This window comes from Amphiura filiformis, chromosome 1 (assembly GCF_039555335.1).
Source record: "Amphiura filiformis chromosome 1, Afil_fr2py, whole genome shotgun sequence".
NCBI classification, from domain to species: Eukaryota; Metazoa; Echinodermata; class Ophiuroidea; order Amphilepidida; family Amphiuridae; genus Amphiura; species Amphiura filiformis.
This window is the reverse complement of record NC_092628.1, coordinates 100,419,361-100,445,209: the sequence shown is the minus strand read 5'-3', so window position 1 is coordinate 100,445,209 and position 25,849 is coordinate 100,419,361. Positions and strand designations below refer to the sequence as shown.

At 36.4% G+C, this 25,849-nt stretch overlaps 1 protein-coding gene and 1 long non-coding RNA gene across 10 annotated transcripts in view; both read right to left on the bottom strand.

Annotated features, from left to right (window-relative positions):
- The window catches only part of LOC140160277 (inositol polyphosphate-5-phosphatase A-like), a 105,546-nt gene that overhangs the window by 35,809 nt on the left and 43,888 nt on the right, over nucleotides 1–25,849 (bottom strand). For all 9 annotated transcript variants that reach the window (XR_011859957.1, XR_011859934.1, XR_011859938.1 and 6 more), the window contains exons 6-8: nucleotides 2,425–2,488; nucleotides 1,328–1,431; nucleotides 430–482 (exon numbers count right to left, since the gene is read on the bottom strand). Coding sequence is in view for 5 of the 9 variants with exons in the window: in XM_072183565.1 (XP_072039666.1) it covers nucleotides 430–482; nucleotides 1,328–1,431; nucleotides 2,425–2,488 (221 nt within the window). In the remaining 4 variants the exon portion in view is untranslated. The remainder of the gene's footprint in view (nucleotides 1–429; nucleotides 483–1,327; nucleotides 1,432–2,424; nucleotides 2,489–25,849) is intronic.
- On the bottom strand, nucleotides 16,292–21,061 carry LOC140167758 (uncharacterized). The gene is made up of 3 exons (XR_011861073.1): nucleotides 20,269–21,061; nucleotides 18,219–18,324; nucleotides 16,292–16,856 (listed from the first exon to the last, which is right to left on the bottom strand). It is a non-coding gene; the product is annotated as an uncharacterized lncRNA (long non-coding RNA).

The following is a 25,849-nucleotide window of genomic DNA, read 5'->3' as shown; positions in this document are numbered from 1 at the left end:
GTCCCCCTTAAAGTTCATAATAAAAGAATAAATAAAGCAATAATTGCCCTGTGCATCTTCCTTTTTGGCACAAAAAAAATCCACCATATTTTGGGCCCAAATTAAAAAGCGCACTGGCCCATCAAATAGCAAAACACACCTCTTTGGAGCTAACATAGTCCAAAATTTAAATTTTCGGACGCACAAAAAAGTCCCAGTAAAATCAGAACAAAATAGGCTCGTCCCTCTACCCTTCCTAAATTTTGATGCTTCTGTCACCACAGGGCAAAGCCATCTAGCATCTGGAGAAACAGGGTGGATTTGAGGTTTACACTGTATTTCTAGTCACTAGGAAACTGAATATTACAGGTATTTCTGGTACCAACCTACAAAAACCTAATAAAAATGAGTTCAAAGTATGTGAACTGTGCATACTGAGGGATGAGTTACCTGTTATCTATACTCCATCTTGTTCTGATGAAACCCTTCCTTGACCATTTCATCTAAATAATAAAAGAGATGTACAACATCATTATGACATATAAGCAATACTTACTTACTTGGCTCATTTCAAGTCGTTTTAATCAACAATCTAACAATTTTATTCCTGGTTCAATTTTATTTCTGGTGGTTTAATAATGGTGGTTTGGTCGTCAGAGGTGCCCTATGTGTTGCCCATCCTTGCCACATTTAAGGAGAGACACCCAGGCTGTAGTATTTTATAGTATTTGGTAAGGTTAGAAATTTATAAACAAAACTAATTCTGATCTCATTATCTGACTCTTTTCCATGCCTTCTGTCACAGATATGATTCATTGGGAAAAGTTGAATTTGTTTCAAGATGACTTCATTGTATACAGCAGAAGAGAAATTTGTGAGCTCCTTAGAAATTAAACCTTTACCTAGAACTTATACAGTTTATCAGTATTCTTTCGCACTCTTCAAAGTGCAAGCACGGAAGTAGAGTTCTGACTGGCTAATCACATCATATCATGAAATATCTGCACCTCATTCATTTAACAAGCTGCATTTAATTTGGTTCATCTCAAGTTCAGTAGTGACGTACGTGCGTATTTCGCTCGCCGCAGTATCAAATCGCGCAAGTAAAAAACACTGAGTGTACACATACATGGCACCTGTACAGAGGTGGTTTGATGGCACGCTTGCAGCACAACCGCAAAAGAGCATTAACATCACTACCAAACTTGAGGTGAACCAAATTATAGCATCTTGTGACCCGCGTAACCTAGATCTTATTATGCAATAATTAGGACAAGCGTGTTGGCCAGTGAAAAAGAACTATTCCAGTCGCAAGAACTAAGAAGTAATGAGAATGTCACATACATACCTCAGGAAAGAAACTTGCTGGAAATTTGGCTTTGTCATAAATATGTGTGTCCTTAAGATTGTCTGCATGTATTACTTTACCCGTTATAGCTCTGAATTTACATGCTGTGATGAAAAAAGGGAAAAATCACAAAAGAAAATAGATGATGGATACAATTATGATAACATTTGAAAATGTATTTCCACTTGGTGTCTAGCTTTAAATACATAACAATTAACATTATAACTAAAGTTTGTCCACTTTGAAGTATGAAGTAAAGTATGCAGTAAATTTCGCAGTTTCTGTGTACTATAATGTCAAAAGGAATTAACACACTGCTAGGCGCACACAAATGCATGAGCGTCTTTCTACGCGACGCTTGATATGCCTACGCCTACGTACCTTACTTCGAACTTCAAAGTGGACAAACTGTAAGGTTAGGCATTTTTGAAAATGTTAAATGAAAATATGAATATGATCACAATTCATCGGCTTCATTCCATAGTGGCGTAAGCTGGAGCACCGCGATTAAACAACTTTTCGAGAAAATCAGGTTTAAAGAGATGCCAATATAAAATCGAGTTGTGTTATCAGACAGTCATTATATTTTGTACTTATGTGAAATTCCTGTACATAGTTAAATATATAAGATTTTATCTTTATATAACTTTCAAAAGAAATAAAGACATATTACGAAACATACATGTAGCCTATACACCAATCCGAGAAGCGTTTACTGTATTTGGCCCTCTATTGACGGCAACACAGATGTACCAGAGCGGGAGTTTTAATTAGTAATTCAATACTCATGATTGTGTATTGAATATCACTATTGTGTACAATTCCGGGTACAATTCTGTATAGCACACAATAAATAATGGATGGAACCCCCGACCTCGGGACACCGCAGTTTTACATCGGGGACACCGCAGTAATGGCGAAGTCGGATAGGTGTATAGAGACAACTACAGACAGACACACAGACAGACAGACAGACACAGTGAGTGAGAGAGGAAGCAAAGTTCTATAAGGGGTGTACAATTTTTCCTCTCTGATGAGTAAAAAAGAATCTAATGGTGCGTCCAAAAGCCGTCCATAGCTATTGTGAAGATATTTACCTTTGAAGTCATAATACTGCACATTTTTGATTGATTCGTGGACGAAGTAAATGTTTCCTAATGCCTGTTAAAACACACACAAGAAAAGAAAATTTAGTACCGTTTCATAACACATTACTTATTGGTCTTTATGCAATATCCTTGCACATAAAATAATCCTGAAAACCATGGCTGTTAGATAATACAATACATGAATAATAAAAGGTCATCAGGGTTGTAGCTAGGCCAATTTCTATGCCAGGTGGCAAATTATTGCGAAGCAGAGCGCGCGTAGCGCGTGGAGCTCTCGCGCTTATGGCCGGGGGTCGCTTTTTTTTCAGTGCCGGGCGGCCCGGCGTAGCTACAACCCTGAAGGTCTTATAAAAGACAGTACATTTATACTTTTGCAGTGAAGGAGCATTATATGATAGCTTTACAAAGTCCTCATTCCCAGTCCTCATTATAATCAATATAGTCCAATGAGAGCCTATTCAATGTTAAAACAATATATATTTTAAAACATCCTTGTATTTAATTGTTATGCTGATTTAACATACCCAAAAATGTTTTGAAATATACACATGTGTACGTGCATTTCTCCACATTCGTGTAAAAAACCAATGTGTACACAAAATGACAGGTAATGTGAACTCATCCTCATGACATATCCGATATCAAATCGACCTATCACAATACATTAATTATCAAAACCACTTGCCCTATGCTATCAAGAGTCATTCATTATGTGATTAATGGGCGTTAATTATGTTGTAGTCATAACAGGTGTTCACCAGTAACCAACTCTTCTTTTTGCTGGTGATATATTTTGCTATGAGCTTGTTTGCACATTTGTGGCAAATGTGGCTTTCAAAGGGGGTGGTAGTATGATATTTTAATATTCAGTTGAATTATGTTTGCATTTCCTGCATTTACTATAAGTGACTACTTACAAAATGTGTAACTTTTAGGGAGAAAAGGGCATTAAAGATTAATTATTATGGTGTTTGTAACATAACGACTGTATGAAAATAACCTACAAATATCATCACCGATAAAACCAATTCTACTTGCTTCAAATTCTCATGGTCTCTACCGGGGGTCTCTAAATAGATAAAAAAGTTGTATGAAATCTTTCACTTTAATTAATATAATAAATTGTCTTTATTGTGTGCTTATGATGACTATCAGAGCCTTTAGTTAGCCCAATAGTCCAAAACACTTGACTCATTTCAACATTTGAATACTCTTATCAGGTTACATGCATTGGTTATTTCCTTTAGGTAATTAGAGGGCAGCAAACTAGTGAGATAAATGGACCTTGGTTTTAACAATCAGCATGACCAGGGGTGGTTAGCACAATGATACAATGCTGTGAATTTGTGACTACAGAACATTTAAGTGTGGCTATAAATGCATTGTATTTAATTTCTTCACATTGGAAAAATAGTCTGTGGTGAGAAGAAATTAATTTGTTTGCCTCTTTCCTCTGCAGTAAGGCAAGGCAATTGGAAATGCTTTTTTCTTAGCTTAAAAAAACAAAACGAAAAAAAAGTATATACCTGTAAAACTTGTTTCTTACAATATAAATCAGGATATAAAAATTCTGAAACACACAAACCCAGAAAAAACAACAACAAACAAACAAAACTGGGATTTCATAACATAGAGTCAGCAAACTCAGCATTCTTTCAGTAAAATTACAGGAACATCTTTTTTCCTGGTTTTCAAAATTAAAGTTGGCCAGACAGTCGAAAACAAGCAGCAACATTTTATTCCTTATCATATATCAATTTGAAAAAACAAAGCAAAAATAAAACACATTTTAATAATATAATTTAAACTGTATTGAATATATATTTTCTGTTAGCAATACAGGAATGACCAATCAATACTGATCAACTGTGGCACACCAAGTGTTTCCTTTTATCTTATACCTTACATTTGTCAACGGCAACAACAGCATAATACATAAAATGGCAGAGGGCGTGTGATCCAAAATAAAGAGCACAGGTTATACTGCCAGACAGGGATGGCACAATGGCAAATCTTTTTAGGATAATTGCAATATTTAATGTGGCAACACTAGCTGTTTACCAAATGAGGGCAGCAGACAATATTGCCTGTGAAAAACAGAAAACTTCTCCCTCATGATGATTTGTGATGGGAAATGCGTAATAATTAGTGTTTATTATAATCTATTAAGCTTTCTTCCCATCCAAATGACCACATCAAAATTTGACAAAAAAAAGTGAAAATGTTGCAAGGAAAGAAAAATGTAATCATTGTGACAGTGTTACCTACAAAAACAGTTGCTGCAGTACTTTTCTCTTTGAAACCATGTCTTTTTCTATCAAAATTCCAATAGTTTGATTTCTGTTCTCAGCTTTATGTCATCTATCGTATTTGAAAAAGCTCTGTATTATTTGTTCTTGATTCAAAAAATACAAGAACTGTAAGCTTCTATTTTACATAAAATGCTCAGCATTCGGTCCGGCAGAGCAAGCTTAGATGGTTTTGCCAGTTAATTTCTTTGCTGATTATTGCACTTTGGGTTGTGCATGATTCCAATGGGTATACAATTTCACACCCTTAGGCAAATGAAGAATTCTCAGGTTTAAATGTATACACAGTCAACATTCAAACTTGGTCCAAACCTATGCCAAAATTTTCCTGTGGTCACACAGATTCAGAAAATAGGCCTACAGTTTGACCTATGTACAATTTATCCTTCCTGAGTTATGGGCAAAAAGGTAAAAAGTTCAATTTTGGGCTCTACCAGGAGCCCAAACAGAAACAAATACACTTTAAACTGGCAAAACCATATAACCCAAAACAAGTAAACCTTTGGACACAAAGAATGCAGTGGCGTAAGAATTGTGTGTGGGGGGCATTATGTATCCTTAGCCCTGGGCGCCACAACCCCTAACCAAGCAACTGCCTGCATCTAAGATATTCTTGGATGGGGGGGGGCACCAATTTTGTTTCTTGCCCCGGGGGGCTACCAACCCTTAAGTTACGCCACTGAAAGAATGATAAAGGAAAGTAATATATTGCACTCTACTTTACACATTATGCACTGCACGTTTGCAGGCATGTGTTATATTACAATAAACATATGGAATGGTGACCGCAAGAAAATAATTTTTTGCACTTACGATGATATATGTATGAAATATCTGTTTATCTTTTTGATCAACTATGGTGATAAACCATGTATAGTTCTATAAACATGATAAAAGAACGCTAGAGAAAGTTCTTCTTATCTTGGCTGTTATGTAAATTTATGCTAATTTCAGGTAGATAGTGCAGTAAAATCATGTACTTGTACTATAACTTTTCCCTTAGGCCATTCTTAATTTTGTCTCAAAGCCCCTGCCCACATTAGTAAAATCACCCGGTTTTTGTTTTGCATGTTATTCCCGCTGGTCTTGAATGAATTTTATTTTTCCCTGCTGTTATTATTTTTTCCAGAATCTACGACACAAAATTGCCAGACATAAAAATAGCCCAAGTAGTAGGCCTATATCTCAATCAAATTCTTCACCTCAAACACTGTGAAACTATGTGTGTGTATTTTCCTGGCGAGGCTGGCGTATTCTTATCAAACAGCTTGTCCCGCAGTTTGATAAAAAAAATCAAGCAAAAAAAAAAAAACATTCCATGTTGGGTTTTCATTTTGGGAAGGGCTTTGAGACAAACTATTAAATTAAGATGGCCTTACAAGATCTGATAATGTAGTCTTAAAACTCATTTTTTCCAACATGCTTTCCCTGAATCTTGAGTTTTCTGTGTTTCACTGTGTGTCCTCATGCTTTTTTGTTTTTCGCGCCCTGAGATCTTTTTGATGATTTTCGCACGGTATAAATACGCTCCATTATTATTATTATTATTATTATTATTATTATTATTATCAAAGTATACTATAGTTGCTATACCGTCGCTGTAATGACAAGACCTCGCATCTCACTTTTCGCTGAAATTGAGATTTTGTACTGATATTGTAGCTAGCAAGCCAGATGCTGACAAAACCTTGTTTGTGTATTTGCAACAATAAACCCACAGTAATGTGTGCCATTTTCAAAAAAGCTATTTTTAGTGAAAACTCCTCCACAGTCGTTCCAGAAATATGATCATTTTAGTGTTGCTCAGAACAATAAAATTAATACAAAGGACGTTGAAAACTACTTTTGGCTGCATCTCAAAATCAAAATTAAGGACAAACTACTCATTAATCACATCACATATATGGACTTATTTACATGGTGCTGTGGTGCATGAAGTAAATCATATATTCCCAGTTTTCCTTATCTACCAGGAAAAAGCATCGTGGTCCCACTCACAACACAACAACATAACAATGTAATCTCCCAGTAATCAAAGCATCAAATCACCACGGAGATGACATTAAGAGACTGGTAACATAACCCTTTTGACATTTTAAAAAGCTACACGGCTCTCCAAAGATTCAAATTCAATTTTATCCACCACTTCACTACACATTTTCCATTAATTTAAAAAGATTGGGTGTCGCTGAATTGTGGGACATCTAATAGTACATGTATCACGTACAGGTAGTGATGACTAGCTAGACTGCTAGACATCACTGGTATTTCATCAGGGGAATACTTTGCCATAGATATCTCATCAATGAGACAACATCTGCACTATGCACCTTCTTTTATATGGATAGATGTGCACTTTTTGTAAATTCTCTCAGGCGGCATAGGACACGCAACACGGACGTACGAGGCTGGCGAAGATACAGGGCTGACAGCCCCATTCACAATACACGGTTAGCGATTATAAATGGACAATTAACATACTTGCAGTGGGGTACTTTGCAGAACCCCAACGGTTTTAGAGTAAGATAATTTTGCTTTGACACCACATAACAAATTTAGAATTGTTTGTGAAGATTTCATGATTGTGTTAATCCAATGGCGACGTCAAAAATAGCGATATCGCATCCACCATCATCTGAATTCTCTGTACATTTCCAAGTATTGCATTATGAGACAAGTTCACATTTCGGGCAAGTTTCACTTTGAACATCATACATGGAAGCACCTATTGTTTGTTTGTCTATTTGCTATAAACATTAAAATTTTAAGTTTAATATCATATAAAGAATTTTAATAATTTTTAAGTTCTGCAAAATTTGGGTTTGCACATAAAATCTCATTTTTGTGTGTAAAAAATGAAAAACTGTGATACAAGTAGAGACTAGATATATTGCATCCTTAGTAAGGCTGCGAAGTCTAGCCGTGACCTTGAAATGACCTCTGATGACCTGGAAATGACCTTCACCACATATTGTGCATCATATCCACATAACGTATACTAATTTCCATGCAAATTGAACAAACTTTGCAATTTGACCCCTTTTGACCTTTGGTTGACCTCTGGTGACCTTGAAATGACATCCATTATATTTTGAATCATATCAAGATCACATACACTAATTTTCATTTAACTTGGACAAACTTTAGAACTTGACCCCTTTTGACCTTTGGTTGACCTCTGCTGACCTTGACATGACCTCCAATATATTTTGAATCATATCAAGATCACATATACTAATTTTCATTTCAATCGGACAAACTTTAGAATTTTACCCTTTTGACCCCAAAACAGACCCCTCCTCCATGTTTAAGCCAAATCTGATTACAATCGTATATGAACATAATGCTAGAGCCCTTTTGGCATTATTCGGATCAGGGGGGGAAGGAGGATTATGGCCTGTTGACTAACTGAATACTACTATCGCGGATTCAGGGAAATATGATTGCCCAAATCATAAATTAACGTGGTGTAGGGATTTTTTGAGCACCATCGTTAGAAATATAAAAACAAAGAGAAACATAGACATTCATTTGATCTTCCCCATTTCATTACATTCTGAAATGACTCTAAATTAATACCATAGGAAGAAAAAATACAATCTAAATTTTAGCCATATATATTCCAGTAGCAAGGGGCCGTTTTCTAGAAAATTTAGCTTTTGTAATAACCTCATGGCGTCAAAGTTCACTCACAGGTCCGGTCAATGTTGCTATGTAAGCGATCCGTTGAGTCTGTTACTGAGACTGTACATTGTGTCGATATCGATTACCCAGGCAGCAGACGACGTTAGAGGAACCTCAATCTCGACCTACTCCCTAAAATCTTTATCACGTAATGAATACGGAATAAATCACAAACATTAGGGGACTGGATCGGGTTGGAGGTTATTGCGGATCCTTCATCAGTTTCGGCTGTGATAGTCATGTTAGTGCCCCTAGATCATAATTAGGCCTATTATAAATCATATTACATTACTTTTTAGGGAGTTCTTGAATTCTATCTTATTTATTTATTATTTATTTTATTCATAATCCAGGGTAGCACACTCAACCAAATAGCTGGTCTAACGGGGGCCCTGCGATACATTTACACAACAATTTATCAACATGCAATTTAGCCTATATAGAATAGGCCTGTACAGTACGCCTACAACTATTTAGGCGGTAGGCCCTATACAAAATTAAAATACAGAAATGCAAATACACTTTTCAAAGTAAATAAAAACACATCATTAACAACTCCATGCTCAGAATCTTGGATTCTATGCGATACCTCCAAATCAGTAGGCCTAGGCCTACTCCCTGTAGAAATACGGTATTAACTGGATGGTGGAGGGGGTATGATGGGCCATGAATAGGCCTAGGCCTATATAGGGGTCATAAAAATATGGGGGTGGGAAGAAGCGCTACTAGGTCATAACATTCATGATGATATGCCTATAGCCTATTTGGGATTGGGACTAGGCCTATAATTGGCCTAGGCCTAAATATTGTTTGAAAAACTAGTTGATTTACAATCAATAGGCCTACAAAACTTTCAAGGCTTTCCAAATGGACTTTAGGCTTAGGCCTAAGGGAACAAAACAGACCAGTAGGCCTATTATAGTTCAGGTGTTTAATTATATAAGCCTAGGAATATAATTAAACACCTGAACTTTGTGGAATCTAGGTCTAATAGGCCTAGCTAGGCATATAGGGGCCTAATAATTAAACGGGAATTAAACACCTGAACTTTGTGGAATCATTTGTGCGCTTGGAAGGGGTGTCATAACAATTGTCAAACCGAGATAGGGAGTTTCATGGGGCCGTAATTTGTTTTAACCCGTGCGGGTAATTGCCTCTGGTCACTGACACATTTGGGACTTTTTTCTAAAATTGGGCAAATTCCGCCCAAAATGGTGCGATTTGCTCAGGGCCATTGCATTGTATTTAAACAATTTGTAAAAAATAATCTAAGCCTACCACTCATGTCCCCTCCGAGGCTCTCCCGGTGTGGATGAAAAACTGATAATCTAAATCTCAAAATATGGGGGCCGAGCAAAACATAGGCCTATTTCAAATTTGAACGTTTCCGTACTGTTTGATAGGTGTCGTGCCCCATAAATGTGTGCCAAAAGTTTTTCCCCTCATTTCAACCTGCAAATAAATTTTGCCCCCCCCCTTTTTTTTTTTTTTGCCAAACAAATCCTCCCTCCATTTTATCCTCCCCAGGGCTCATAATAGCATAGCCCTAACCATTTGTATGTTATTTCTAATTCAAATTGGAGCGATGTATAGAGCTCGGGTAGAAGAAAACTGGGATGGGGATAAGTTTTGCCGAGAATAAGTTTGGTATATTATATAATGTTCTGCTTGAAACAGCAGAGTGTAGGGAAAGCCCCCCAAAAAATGGATTCATTCAGCGAAACCTAGCAAGTTTTGGGTTAAACAGGAGCCTCAATAAATTGAGTAAAATTTGGGGAAAATTCAGTGAGGGAAAATTGCACAACTCTGGTTGACTCAAAAGGATAATTTGGTGAGAGCTTATCTAACATTAGTTCAAAAATATTTGGATAACAGCAAACAAAAAGAGGGTCGGTCATTGGGTGAACATTAATTGAAAAATGTCGGCCACACATCACCATCACCCATTTTTCAGTGAGGTGCCCGCATAACAGTGATTGTCCCCCGCATTGTTCTACAAAACATTAAAGCGGCTCGTGCATTGATTTGAAAGTCCTACAACAAAACCATATCTAGTGATTAACCTCTAACATCAACATGTCTAATTTTGGAGACTAGTACATGTATTGAGTTCTACTAGCCATGAGACAATTACTATTAAAGATCTGTAACACGTGCTTTGTTTTATTAATATTATTTATTGTTCACATTGTAGCTTTTCATCATTTTACAAATATCAATATTATGACAATATTAAGTATAACATATTTTATTTAATATTGTACACTAGAAAAAATTTAATAATGATAAAACCAGATTCGAATTAATTATTCTTAACAGACCGAAAATTGAATTTAAAAAATTGAAATGTCGGATAAAAAAACAGATCCAAATAATTTGTAGATTAACTGCCATAAAAAGTCATGAACTATACATTCTGGAGATTTCAAGAGTTTCCAATGTTGCATTTGGAAAAGGCAGGCTTTTCAATAAACATCCAAATTGACGGGTACCAATCGTTTTGATAGAGCCTGTAGTGTGGGCCCTGTTCTCACCAATGGTCAAATCATCAACATTACTTCCAAACTTCTGTAGAGTTTGGAACATCCAAAGCATCATCATTGATCACTAATCTTGCCGTAAAATGGAATGAACAGGACCAATGACATTGCCTTGAGGAACACCTTACACCACCATTAAGTAAGAGCAAGTCTTAATATGAAGTTAAATTTTTTTTATTTATACACTAGGATTTGCCCTCCAACATTTTGTAAATAGCTGTTTTTGCAACAGACTTGTAGTTGAGTCACTAAACCTGAGTTTCGAGTCATCTTGAGGTTGAGACAAGTCTCAAGTTTGGTCTGAAAGTTGAGAAGAATCATAACATATTTAGTGATAGACTTTGTCCTGAATGCACATTTTCCAAACTTGGACTTTTCAACAAAAATAAAATTTACATTCAAATGCACATTTATTGTAAATTACAAACATTTATATTTTCATAATTGAAAACATTTCACAACCACATCGACTTACAGGTTTAATTTTAATTATTGGTACATAATTATTAGACCATTTTTGTACCTGAGTCCACTTCATTCAAGACTGAGCCGAGCCCAGTCCATTTATATTTGAGTCCGAGCCAAATTCAGGTCCAAAAAAACTATGACCCACCGCACAGTTGACACTTCAAAAACTCAACCTAACAACAATACAAACAACAACTAATTGTACAAAACAACCATGATAATTAGTTAAGATTTTTGTGCATTATTATTAGACAAAGGTGCCAGCTAGGTTAGAATTAACCATTAGGCTACGAAAAAAAGAAACCCTGTTCTACAGGCGAACAGACCTTTCAAGTAGGGTCGGTCAGCTTTTTTTTTTTTTTTTTAAATGACCCAAAAAAGCACCAAACTCTCAAGTTTAAATAATTTGCAATTTGAGAAAATACAAAAACAAACTTTGTTTCTGAAATTTCCGAAATTTGGGTCGGGATTCATTTGTACATGGAAAAAGTTTTCCCAAATTTGTTCAAAATCTTGGTCAGTCGGGCCAGTAGAACAGGGTTTTCTTTTTTTGTTGCCTTAGAGACTCATCTTTCTGTTTAACCCAGCTGGCATTTTCAAATGAGCTGAGATATTTGGGTAGAAAAATGCAGTTTGTGAATTTGTTATTTTCAATATTTGTTAACAAAAAAATGCATCTTTATATGATATCTTGATGCAATATTTTGGGAGAAATGCATTATTTTGATGATTTTGCTCAATTTTGAACAAAGAAAGTTAATTTTATCTACAGACTACATGGTAAAAAATGAAATTTAATTTTTTCAAAGGATATTTGAAATAAAAAGTATACCAATACACTGGTATGAATGTGTACATCAAAAAGTCAATCATGGCAACTTCCTGAAACCAAAGTTTTTGACCTATGACCTCTTGAAAATCAAATGTCAACATAAAATAGTTTTTGGCAGTTTTGCCATCAAAATCAACTGAAAAATGGTGGGAAACGTGGTTGCTATGGTAGCTGAACAACCTGTGACTTCTGCAAATATCCTGAAATTGTGGTACCATTTAACATCAAGAACATCAATTGTAGTTAAAGCTTTTGTATAAATTGTAGGCCTATAGCAACAAAACAAATGCCCATTTAAACCAAAATTTCAAATTTGTACCCAAAAATTGCATCGCAATTTACAGCCCAAAACAAGCATTTTATGCTGACCTTTGATTTTCAAGAGGTCATAGGTCAAAAACATTTGGTTTTAGAAAGTTGCAATGATTGACTTTTTTGTTTTTTGATGTACACATTCATATCAATACAGGTATACTCTTTATTCCAAATATCTTTAATTTAGTTTTTTCCATTATTTACCATTGTTAACTTTTTTCGGTCAAAATTGTACAAAATCACCAAAATAATGTATATCCTCCAACTATTTCATCAAGATATAGAGATGCAATTTTTTTGTTAACAAATATTGAATATATGTAGGGATGTAGCTACAGTGGGCGGTAGTGGGTGGCACTGTGGCAGAGCCCACCACTCAGTTTTGGAGCCCACCAGTCAGCTGCAACTTTAGCACTGGAGCCCACCACTCAGAGGCCCAAATTGCACAAATTTTATTGGATTAGTCAAGAATTTGGCCCATTTTGGCAAAAAATTGCCAAATATGCAAGACTTTCATTAAATGTTGCCCACAACAAAAACTATCCTAGCTACAACCCTGTACATATGACATGTATAATTCTCCACAGCAAATATGAATTATGAAGTTCATACTTAATGTAGTTTCAAAGTTATAGCTATTTTAATATTCACATTTTTGGTAAAAATTGTACTCACAAAAACTGCATTTCAACACACATGTCACTTTTCAGAAATAACAACCGGGTAAAATGATATGATCGAATGTGTAGATAAATTTTAACACCATTTAGAAGCACAAAAACCTCAAAATCACTGGCCTCTCTAAATCTTAAATCATAGGACCTGTTATTGTGGCATCTCCGCTATTATAAGCCTATGTAAAAGTGTTTAAAAAAATCCAAATAAATATGTATGCTGAAATGGCCTCTGGTTTTTTGGAGGTCATGGGTCAAAAACTGAGGGTCACAAAAATGTCACTGAACTTTTTCAATTCAAATATCCACCTCAATACATACACTTCTTAATATATATTTCTTGTCAAACAAATACATTTTTCTCCCCCCAAAAAAAAAAAAAAGCATAAAATGGGAATTTTTTGTAAAATGATAAAAATCATGAAGTAAGCATGTTTTAACCCAAATTTTGCCTCAATAATATGGTATGGTGGAATCTGTTTGTTCACAGATATAATATTCGATATTCACATTACCTCTATTTTTCAGGGCAAAATTAAGGTTGCATTCAACTTTCTTTAATTATGGCTAATTTCAATTAATATTTGACATTTTTTGGGGGAAAAATTGGAAAAAAAGTCACAAAACACATTTTTGAGCCAAAATATCTCAGTTCACTTTTCACAGGTTAAACAGTTAGAGGAGACTCTAATGATTAATTCTAACCCGGCTGGCACCTTTGTCATAAACTGTTGCACGGGACCCTATGTAGCCACAAAAGGACCAGTTTCTCGAAGCTAGTGGTCAGGCTTCCTAGCCAGCAGGCTAGCCCTAATAATGTGGATCCATTTTATTGATTTATTTTTCTAGGTGATGTACAATGTGAAATTGTAAGCACTGGTATAGGACTATTAAATTAGGCTAAGCCTGGTGGCTTAGGAAGCCTGACCATGTGCCATGTTTCGAGAAACCGCCCAAAGTGGTCTCTTTTACTAAATAGCTTGACACATACAAAAATGATGTGAAACCATAAGCCTTATACTAGGCTACTACAGTCATGATAATAATAATATTGATATGTATAAACTCACAGATAGATCTATGCAACCAGGCCTACATTAGGTTGTGCACATGAAAGGCAATGTATTCAGAGGGACTAAATTAAATAGAAAAAGAAGAAAGTAATAATACCGTAACCACTGGGTATAAGCCCACCCCTAGATGGTCAATTTCACTTTAAAAATTCCAAAAATGCAGGGGGGGCACTCAAATAAATGGTCTGTACGCATGCGTGACCAAAAAAACAAGGAAAAGGGTTTTTTTTAAAGCCAAGGCAAGTTACGCGAATGACGCATTTAGGGTCTAAAAACACTGATTTTCAAGAATAAGGGTAGTTTTCTGAAACTGAACAACTTGTTTAGGGTACCTTTACAAATTTTTGGTACTAGCCAAATAACCCATTAGCAGGCATGGGACTACGCATTTATGCAAAAGTCTTGAAAAGCACGTAAAATTGGCCAAACCACCTGAAAAAGGGTTGAAAATTAATAAAATTATGCGAAATTTTGACATCACAAAGTCTGGTTCCAGTGTTTCCACTGGAAAATCCCATGCCTGCATTAGGGGGTATATTTTATATTAACTTACCTAATTTAGGCTTACATTTCTTGGTATGGTAAAACTTCGTTTAGGGGTGTTTAAAGAAGATTTGGTCACACATGTGTACACTATCATACTGAAGTGGCCCCGGCAAAAAATGGGGTGGGCTTATAACCTGGGAGGGGCTAGTAGTTGAATTTAAAAATAAGAAAAATCTTCCCCATTTGTATATGCCCAATGTATCAGTAATATCTATCATCTTTGTCAATTTTTTTAAAGTTTTAAGTATGGAATGTTAATTTTTAAACAATATTTTTAAAATATTTGTTCTTAAAGGGGTACTACACCCCTCAATAAATTTGTGTCTATTTTTGCATTTTTCTCAAAAACTGATAACACAGTGGTAACAAAAGTTATGTATATTATAGGGGCAAGGAATCCAATTACTACACTGGAATTTCAGTGACCCAAGACAAGCAGTTTGTTATTTATGACAAGAAATAAGGTACCGCTAGGATGTACCTTGTTTCCTATCATATATACTGAACCGCTTATCTTGAGTCACTGAAATTTTAGTGTAGTAATTGGATTCCTTGCCCCAATAATGTACATAACTTTTATTACCAGTGTGTAATTATTTTTGAGAAAATGCAAAAATAGTCACAATTTACCACAGGGTGTAGTACCCCTTAAATGCTAAAGAAAAGCATTGATTAGAGGTTAATGACTGTGCATCAGTTGTATTGAGGGTATTGTGAAACAGGGTCTTAGGCAGGATTTGAAGTTTGGGTGTGTAAATTCAAAAAACTGGGTGTGTTACGTGTGTAAATTTAAGATTGTTTAGATATTTCACAATACCTGAAAAATAACTGATGCAAAGTCGCTAACCTCATTCATAACCGTCACTTTTTCAATTTTTAAAAAAATTCAATTAACGTTACATTTTTTTCTTTTAATTTGAAAACAGAACACAATTTTAACTTTATCTATCTCCATGAGGGCCAAAGGAGGCATTTTTGAAAATTGAGTTACTATAATTAATTGTAGTAACATTATGCTATCATATATACCAAAAACACAAAGGTCTAGCATACTTGGTTCTAAAGTTATGAGGTATTGTGATGTACATTTTCTTTTGTGTTTTATTGTCTTTTACTCCATACATGTATGTTTGCCTTTATCTCAATTTCATGTTTGCCGCCTTTGGCCCCCATGGACCAGATCGTGTCACATATATATACATGCATCACAGCACTACCAGTGCTGTGCCCTAATAAGTGTACATAGCTCATCAGAATTAAACCATTAAAACCATGCATTTATAGATGTGGAAATAATGTTACATTATGAAATGGAGCTGAATTAGAGCCACTGAATACAACTTGGGTCAGGGGCGGATTTAGAGGGGGCACCGGTGCGTGCCCACTGCCCCTATAATTTTGCAGAGCGGCCTGACTTTATGTATTTTTACAGATCGGCACTTGACATGGCTCTCCCTCTTTTGAAAATTCCTGAATCCACCCCTGAGTCGGGTCAAATGGTCTTAGAGTCAAGTCCGAGTCACCAGAGTCTCAAGTGAAATCATTGAAGTCTCGAGGCAAGTCATTTGGATTCGAGACTCAAGTCCTAAAGCTTGAGTTCAAGTCATTATTTTCAGACTCGAGTCGTGTCTGGAGTCCTAAAATGTCGAGTCGAATCCAACTCAACTCGAATGACTCCAATTGTTACAAGTCTTTTTTAGCAGTGCTCGTTCCCATTCAAAACAAACAAAGTTTAATGTTTAGGAAAGAGAACCATAATCTTTATACTGATTTCCAATTGTAGATCAAACTTAGCGTGGTGGGTTGACTGGATCTTGGGCAACTATGTCATAGGTGACTTCCACTCTGGTACGAAATCCAATTGCCAGGAGCTACTTTCAAGTAGATGATGCTGGGGGGGCACAATTTTTCCGGCCATCCGTCTCTGGTATTTGTTTGTTGCTGTAGACCAGTTTCTTCCAGACGTGCAAGTTCATATTCTGTAAAATAAAATAATTCAAGACAATACTGTGATACTTGTAATATTGGGCTATTCCAGTTGAAATCCATACACCTCTATGGAAGACATAGGTCACCAATTCAGGTAACCCTATTTGAAATTCACACCCGGAATTCACACTCCTTGTGTGGAAGATTAAAGCAATAATCAGGGGTGTGAGTGACCACAAATAAAAGAGCCTCAAAATTCTGAAATTTGGAAACCTCCTATAATTTAATTCAGATTTTAATCTCAACTCTCACACCCCTGAATAATGCACAATTTCAATCATAGGTTCTTTGTTTCCATAGTTTTCACTAATCACATTATGTCCCCTTTTAACTTCGAGCCAACAAATGCGGTAAAACAAAGAAAATTGCCATTTCATTCCAGTGCCTTTAAGGTACCGTTCACAAACACTTGTTAGGGGGGCCTGATGCAAAAAGGGAAAGGGGGGCCCTGAAAATATTTGACCCTCCTAAGGGGGGCCCTGAAAAAAATGACCACAAATTTTCCTGGGAAAATTGAGTTATACGCTTTTCTATAGGGTTGACCCATAATTTTCATGTCAAAAAAAGGGGGGGGGCCCTGAAATTTTGAGGTCTGTAAAGGTCCAAGGGGCCCCAAAAAATTTTTGAGACGGAATTTGTTTGCATCAGGCTCCCCTCTTACAAGTGTTGTGAACGGTCCCTAATTATCGTCAATGCGTTTTGGCTCGCCGATCGTCATTGAGCTTCATGCAGCTTGGTTTTATAAAGAGACATTTAAGACAAATAGCGATAGATACACACAGTTTATATGTCACTGAATCAATGATATGTATGCATGAGATGTATCAGCCATCACAATAAAACCAGAGATATCAGGTTTTATTATAAAATCTTAAATTTTACTGCAATTAAAGCACTTCAGGCTTAGTCTTACTACTCTTTCACGTGGTATTTCAGCACGCTATTAGGCATAACAATCATGCAAAAAGAAATTGAGGTCATCACTGTGGAAAAATCACACATGGCTTTAAGGGCATGTATTCCATGGGGGTTGGGGTTGTATGGATTTCAACTGGAATAGCCCATTGCAACAGTAAGCCTTCAAGAATATTTTTAAGTTTAACAGTATTGTCACATGGAGAGCACACAACAACATTTCTATTACGGTACTGCTGTTTGTTTGTATGTTGCAGTATTTTGCGGCGTCCTGATCATCACATAAAATCTGGCAAAATGAACTAGGTGATGTACAAATGCTGTTTTGTAAAATAAACATGTTGTTGCATCTTCCATTTATTTATTAGATGAAATCACAGTATTAACAAATGCATGCCCTTAAATCAAATAAAATTACAAATTATAGTTGTACATACCAGGTCTTTATGCTATTTGTTCACTCTGTAGATCTATGTAAAGTCACATTCTCCTCACAACTGTGGCATGTGGCTAAAGTTGCTGCAATAGTTCACACTGACCTAGCTGTTGGCAAAAGTACAAGAAACATGACTTCATGTCAAGCTAAAAATCATATAAAAAACAACACCTTTTTAGTCCTAGCCCAATTTAGTCATTGAGTAGGCCAGAGTCAGCACCTATGTTAGGCCTATGCCATGGCATGGGCCTAAAGAAATCCCAACTCACGCTTATGTAAATTCACATTAGGGTGCACCAGTCACACAATACACAACATGGAACTAAGGTAAGTGCTGTACCCAACTCGTGCACGGTGCACACCATTCTATCTCAAGACATGATGTTATGAGTTTTTTCATCAATTATAAGCCGAACAAACTTTTAGTCCTAGGTAGTATTATTTAAAAAAATCAGCATTCTTAATAAAATACCAACTATTTTTAATTTGTATGCTGCTGCAGCATACAACTAATTATAGGTTAATAAACGTGTATCATTTGTTGGGAGAGAAATTGTACAAAATAATGCAGACGTACTGAGATGTTCATGTGTCTAATGCACGAGCCCTGAAGGCGGAGTGCATAAGACGCATCAACATCTCAGTACAAGTGCATTATTTTGTACAATTTCTCGAGCAATAAGTGATACGCATTTATTTCATACACGACTAAAAAATCCTGTGGTTTTTATAATTTTTATAACAAAATTGTCACTAAAATGTTGGAAAATACAAACAAATATAATGCCTCCACCCGCAAGAAAAATGAACGCATCTGAAAGCACTGCACGTAATACGTGGAGTGCGCGCCAGTGCAATTATACAATATTTAGGCACGGCTATTAATTTACTAACGCTTGCTCTGATTGGTTCATACTATGAAAATGATAATATTCATGGATGGTTGACATTGGTTGTACTGAATTGCGGCTTCGTGAGCAATAAATCAGTCTATGTTCAGGAATAGATTCAAACATTGGCTTCAAAAGTGGCGAAATTGAAATTGTACGGTAGGCCTACTAATATAAAAATATTAAATTCATGTACATCGTGGAACGTTCAACTACGCTTGTTACTCCGTGACTAATCATGCTAACTACACGCATGTCCAATGCTACTCTACGCGTCCAATAGCGAGGCTATCTGCATACAACTACTTACTACGCACAGCCACGCAAAGAGTATGTGTTCCACGATGTATACGAATTTGATAATTTTTCTATAGAATTTGTTTGCAAGCGTTTATGGGTTCGACATAGGCCTACACTCAAGTGTTTAAGGATATATGCGTGCAAGTGAATATGGGTATGCACGCGGCCGCGTACCTGTTTATGGGTAAGCACAAGTTTTTGCGGAAGTGTTTGTGGCTACGCACACAGTTGTTTGTTCCACTTTGCGGGTGCCAAGTGTTTGCTAGTGCTACTCAAGCGCTGTGCTTGCCCACAAGCAAAGCAAAGTTAAGGCAAGTCTAACATGCTACGCTAGAGAAATACTTCACATAAGTCTTAAGTTCAGAATCAGTCTCCAACACACCACTATGTACTGTGTGTGGCTCAAGAGCCACGATTTATGGGCTGCATGCAGTGACTTCTCATTTGAGCTGTATGCGTCATGTGCGTGTGTGCGACCATAAACACTTGCAAACGCATGTGCGTGCCATAAACAATTGCGTGTGTGCATACCCATATACCAATAAGCACACACGTGTGTGCGTACCCATAACACTTGCACACAATGCGTGCGTACACTGCAATGCATATCCATAAACACATACGCATATATATGTACCCATAAAACAGTTGCAAACGCATGTGCGTCCGTAGCATGGTAGTTGCGTACCCATGCTAAGCCACTGTCATGTTTTAGTCAAATGACGGAATCCCACCAGGTATATTTATATTATTCATTAGATTGTTTAGTTCTGACTTCTGAGAGTGATAATTGGGACTGGGACTCGGAGCTACTCAGTCACTCAGGGCAGGCATGTCAGGGGATCTCAGCTACTTACTTACCGAACATTCATGTCAGTTAACTTTGCAGAAGTACTGTAATCATGATCAGCCCATACCGCCATGATCATCATGATGATGATGGCCATGTCCATGATGATTCAAATGCATGAATGCAACCATCGATCGGCGTCCTGGCCGGGGATCATGCAGTGCCACTCCCTGTACTGTGCATTGCTATTCTGCTGGTGTGCAAACATTGCCAATGCACGGCGTAGTGCATGAGTGTTTTTCTTCTGACATGTCCGATTAGTTCATGAACTCTTGCAGTTATCTCAACTTTAACTTTACACACAATCCATGGCATAAAATAATGTGTACATTTCTGCACCCTTGGCCGGCATTACGTCCTGAAAGGATCCTACTGAGTATCGACGTAAACGTAAACCGTACTGGAAATGGAAAGTCACCATTGCAATCCACGCAATGATTGCCAATGACAGCTCGACAGTGCATGCATGTTGCGTGTGTTGCATACGAAAATTGTCAGTTGCCGGTTCGCTTTCTGCAGTGATTTGACGACCTTTTATGGGCAAAATTTCTCAAAATCAAAGAGTTGCGGTGTGCCCATTATGATCTAAGTCCGAAAATCTTTACATACACGAAGTTTTAAGTTATGAACATCAGGCAATGTTGACTTTTTTGGAATTTAAAACTGTGTTTTCCGATGACAAAATGGCGGCGTTTTTACCAAAGTTTTTCCGATCCAGACCGGCCTGGCAAAATCTGATCACGATTATCGATTAGGACCAGGGAATAAATAAAGGGTTGCCAGTCATCAAGAAATCCTCCGTCCCCCCCTGATTCGGATGATCACAGCACGTAATATGCAGACAATATTGAATTTTAAAGTGATTTTCAGTGATCAACCATTTTTGTCCCCTGTATGACCTTGAACTCAAAATCTGTGAGGACCCCATAGACACCAACTAATGTCAATGCATATGTGTCAGTCGCATCTCTGTACCATAGAATCTGTAGGAAAAGAAGCATTTTGAAGGTATTTGGTTATGTGCGGAATTACCACCTTAATGACCTTTGACCCCAAATCTGTGAGGACCCCATAGGCACCGGCTATAGCCAAGGTCAATGTATAAATCTCATTACTGTACCATGTAATCTGTAGGAGAAGAAGCATTTTTAGCCAAAATTACTCATGCATGACGTTTGACCCCAAAGGGGTCTGGTCAAATGTAAAGGCTGGGGTAGTGGAGCTTGTGCCCAAGTTTGGTCATAATCGGTCAAATAATAAAGGAGCTAGAGCAAATTATGTTAAATGTTGACAGAAAGAAGAAGAACTAGTGGCAAATGGTGGTCATAGACCACAAACCTAGCTGGGCGTGTTGGTGTTGTGGAGGTATCTGACCCCTGCAAAATGTTCCAAAAATGTTCCCCTGGTCATGCGGTTTGTTGTCACTGAGTTTGAGTCTTGTATTCCTTACAGATGTCCAGAAAATGCAATTTTGATATTTGACCCCAGATGACCTTTGATCTGACCCCTGCAAAATGTTCCAAATATGTTCCCCTGGTCATCAAGTTTGTTGTAACCAAGTTTCAGCCCCGTACCCCTTACAGATGTCCAGAAAATACATTTATAAGATTTGACCTCTGCATGACCTTTGACCTGACCCCTGCAAAATGTTCCCCTGATCATGAGATATGTTGTCACAGAGTTTGGGCCCCATAACCCGTACAGATATCCAGAAAATTATAAAATTTGACCCCAGATAACCTATGACCTGACTCCTGCAAAGTGTTCCAAAATGTCCCCCTGATCATTAAGTTTGTTGTCACCAAGTCTGAGCCCCATACTCCTTACAGATGTCCAGGAAATTCATTTCTAAAATTTGACCTCTGCATGACCTTTGACCTGACCCATGCAAATTGTTCCCCTGGTCATTAGATTTGTTGTCACCGAGTTTGAGCCCCATACCCCTTACAGATGTCCAGATAATGCGATTGTAAGATTTTTCCCCTTTAATGACCTTTGACCCCAATTCTGTATGCAAGTTCTAGGCGTGGGGTATAGCCGATGCATATATGCAAATGACATCATTGTACTATATAATATGTGGCAGAAGAAGCATTTTGAAGGTATTTGGTTAAATACAGGAAATGCCCCTTAATGACCATTTACCCCAATTCTGTTTAGACCCTATGGGCGCTGGATATAGCCAATACATATGTGCAAGTTACGTAATTGTAGGGTGTAACATGTAGGAGGAGAAGCATTTTTAAATTTATTGCCAGAAAGAAGAAGAAGAAGGAAAGAAGAAAGATCGGATAGCAAAACAGTACCTAGCTCGGGGGGTTGAAAACCCCCCAGCTAGGTAAGAAGAAGAAGAAGAAGAAGAAGAAGAAAAAACTACTGAAACAGGAGTCTAGCCGCCGCTTCGCTAGACTAAAAAGGGGTTACAATTATTATGTATTATGGTGATTCGGTGAGTCATGTTTCTTCATCAAAAAAACATTTTCTTTTGCTTTTACCATTCACAGTAGAAATATGCCCTCCAGAAATATGAATAAACATTAAAACATATCATAACAAATAATGTAAATCCACAAGTACTTAGTTGAATTTTTATTTTTTAAGTAAACCTGTTGAAATTCACAAATAAATCCAATAAATCAAGCTGATGTCGTTTTTTTCCCATGCTATGTAAATTGAAATCCATTAATTAATGTATCTGAAGCCAATTTTATTAAGTATGGGCCTATGTTACAATGTATATCAGTATTGGATTTATTTTCAGGGTACAGTATTTTAAACATTTGAACAACCTAGTTGGGTTTTTAATTTAAAAAAAGTTTATATTGATATTTATCAATGTTTATGCAGGACTTACAATGTAGGCTATATCATTACAAAATGCTTCTTGGGAAGCCTGCATTTAACATTAAGAAAAGTACTTTAAATAATATTGTAGAAAAAGTACTTTCACACTAATAGTATACAAGGACTGTCATGATATTACATAATACTTCCTTGCATGTCTACAAAATAGGTACATGTAATTGTTTACGGAAATCTAATTTCAAAATATAATTTTCTAGCTTTTTGCCTGTTCCTGCTTCCATAAAGCAAAGTAAATACCATCATCCCATAAAAATGGATTTATGGCGTAATTATTGAATTAATTAATACAGATATACAGGGCCAGCCTGTATGCTGTGGAATACAGAATTGTGCTCCAAAATAAATGCCCTATATACCATTATGTGGTCATGCCTTTTCATGTTCTGTACATCCAATAATCCCGATATGCTACATGAATTTTGAACATGTTTCGCAAAATAACTGCCATAGTCGCACAGATGTTCTTGTCCCCACCCAGGACACAAAAAATATATATCAAGTTCTGATGAAAAATATATTAAGTTCTGAGATTCTGAAGTTATTTTGAAAGTATTTCTGTCAAAGCTGGGTAAAGCTGTACATTTCGATTACTTATGCTTCTATTAAACAGCTAGCAATGCATACCAATTCAATGTGTCCCTGGCTGGTTAATAGAAGAAACAGTAATAAAATGTACAATTTGATCCAGCTTTGAAAAAAATACTTTCCGACTTTTTTTTTTTTGGTAGTAGCTTTATTTCTTTGCTTTCCAACTTTCAATACTTCGCCCTTTAGTGGGTCTACTCTACTCATAATAATATCTTGGAGTCTGAAGAGAAGGTTTACTGAATGCTCACATTTATTATGACAATTATTTTGACAATGCGTGAGATTTTACTCATTTTCAAGCTTTTTGCGTGAGATTTACTACCTAGGCGTGAGATTATACTACCTTGGCGTGAGAAAGTGACCCAATGCGTGAGACTCACGGCCGATGCGTGAGAGTTGACAGCCCTGCACAACTCTATTGTCTTCAAATCAGTTTGTCAAAAACATTTTAAATCAAAACGTTCCCCTCGAACAAATTATCCTCTTACAACAAGTCAAATAAACCACAACTGTAGATAATCATTACATAACCAGTTGTCAAATATGTAGGATGATCATTAATACCCTGAACATCACTATCATTAATACAAAACAATGTGATAAATGTTATCATATAGTGATGGGACTACCTACAAGTCACATTATCAGGATTATATGGTTTTGATTACAACTATAAACATTTGATAACATTTGATCTTTCAGTATAGAAACATTATGTCTCAATTGTATGCTCACTGAACTCCTATGGCTATCAATAGTAAATGTTTTATTTTTAACATACCAACCTAAAATTACAGATCCCTGGGTAAGCAAGAAATAAAGAAACTGGACACCAAAGCACCTTTTATACTTTGGCAAATGTTTACAACTTTTCACACACTCAAGATACATAATCTATCCATCACTTCTGTACCTTTGTTATGACATACAGAAATTTACAATCACTGTTTTATACAGCATTTGCTTTCTGAAAAAGAAAAAAAAAACATTTTAGCGGTTTATTGTTGTTAATTATCCTAAATTTCATCAGCTCAGGATTTCCTTTCATAAATGAAGTTCATAATCTTGAAATAGTTGCAAATTGTGACCTTACGTGAATTTTGTGAAATTATTCCACCCACAAACTTTGAGGACTTTTTGACACACCTCAGCAGTCAGGACCATGACCAATATAGCATTCCAGGCTTTGACTGGTCGTCACCATGGTAACATTTACGTCAAAGCAGCCTAAGCCATTTTATTCATGTTATTGTGTACTGGATATATCACCCATACACCAAAAGACCCCTTTCCTTCCTTCCTCTGTGTGTGTCTGACAGAACTAAGCAAAACCCTGTTTCAGCTAACTTGTTCTCTGACCACTGCAACACAACAGGCCATAATATACTTTTCATGCACAATTTCATATGAAATTATAAAGAGTACTGAACAGTAGTTATAAATTATAATAAAATATGCACACTAGTCTATCTATATTCATAAAAATATGACAAACTGGTTCAAAAGACATCAAAAGATAACTTTTTCATTTTTGAATGCACCTAGCACACATTAAATACCAGTCCAGTCCAGCAAACTTTTCATGATTTTTCCATGAAGCTTTACCAATAACTTATTTTACATTTTTCCACATTTATTTTGCATATCGCTTCCCAAATGATTCACAACAAATATTCAGACACTTGAAACTAGCTACCGAAACTGGTACATTTAAAAGATGCGTTCCAAGATTTTTTGAACAGGCTATATATTTCTTTACACCAAAATAACAACCGATTCCTTTTTTCAATTGCCCGTACCATATATTTACGCTCCTGTTAATTTGGCTGTTGCATTTAATAAGCCAACATGTTTGTTGTACAAGATGGTACCAGAAGTGGGACATATAACTTTGGCCTAGCCTGATATTTAAGAGACCTAAGGAGGTAGGCCTTTACTACATACATGACAGGTTTTTTTTTACAAAATTCCAACCTATAATTCAAAATGTATTGATATACTTTACTAGATAACGCAAGACAATATATCAGTTTAACAGTGCTCTATGCATTTGTAATAAACCAAACTTTATAATATTGTACTTTATTAGATATATGCAGATTTATTTAAATCAATTTGTTTGTTGACCAATGTAGGGGT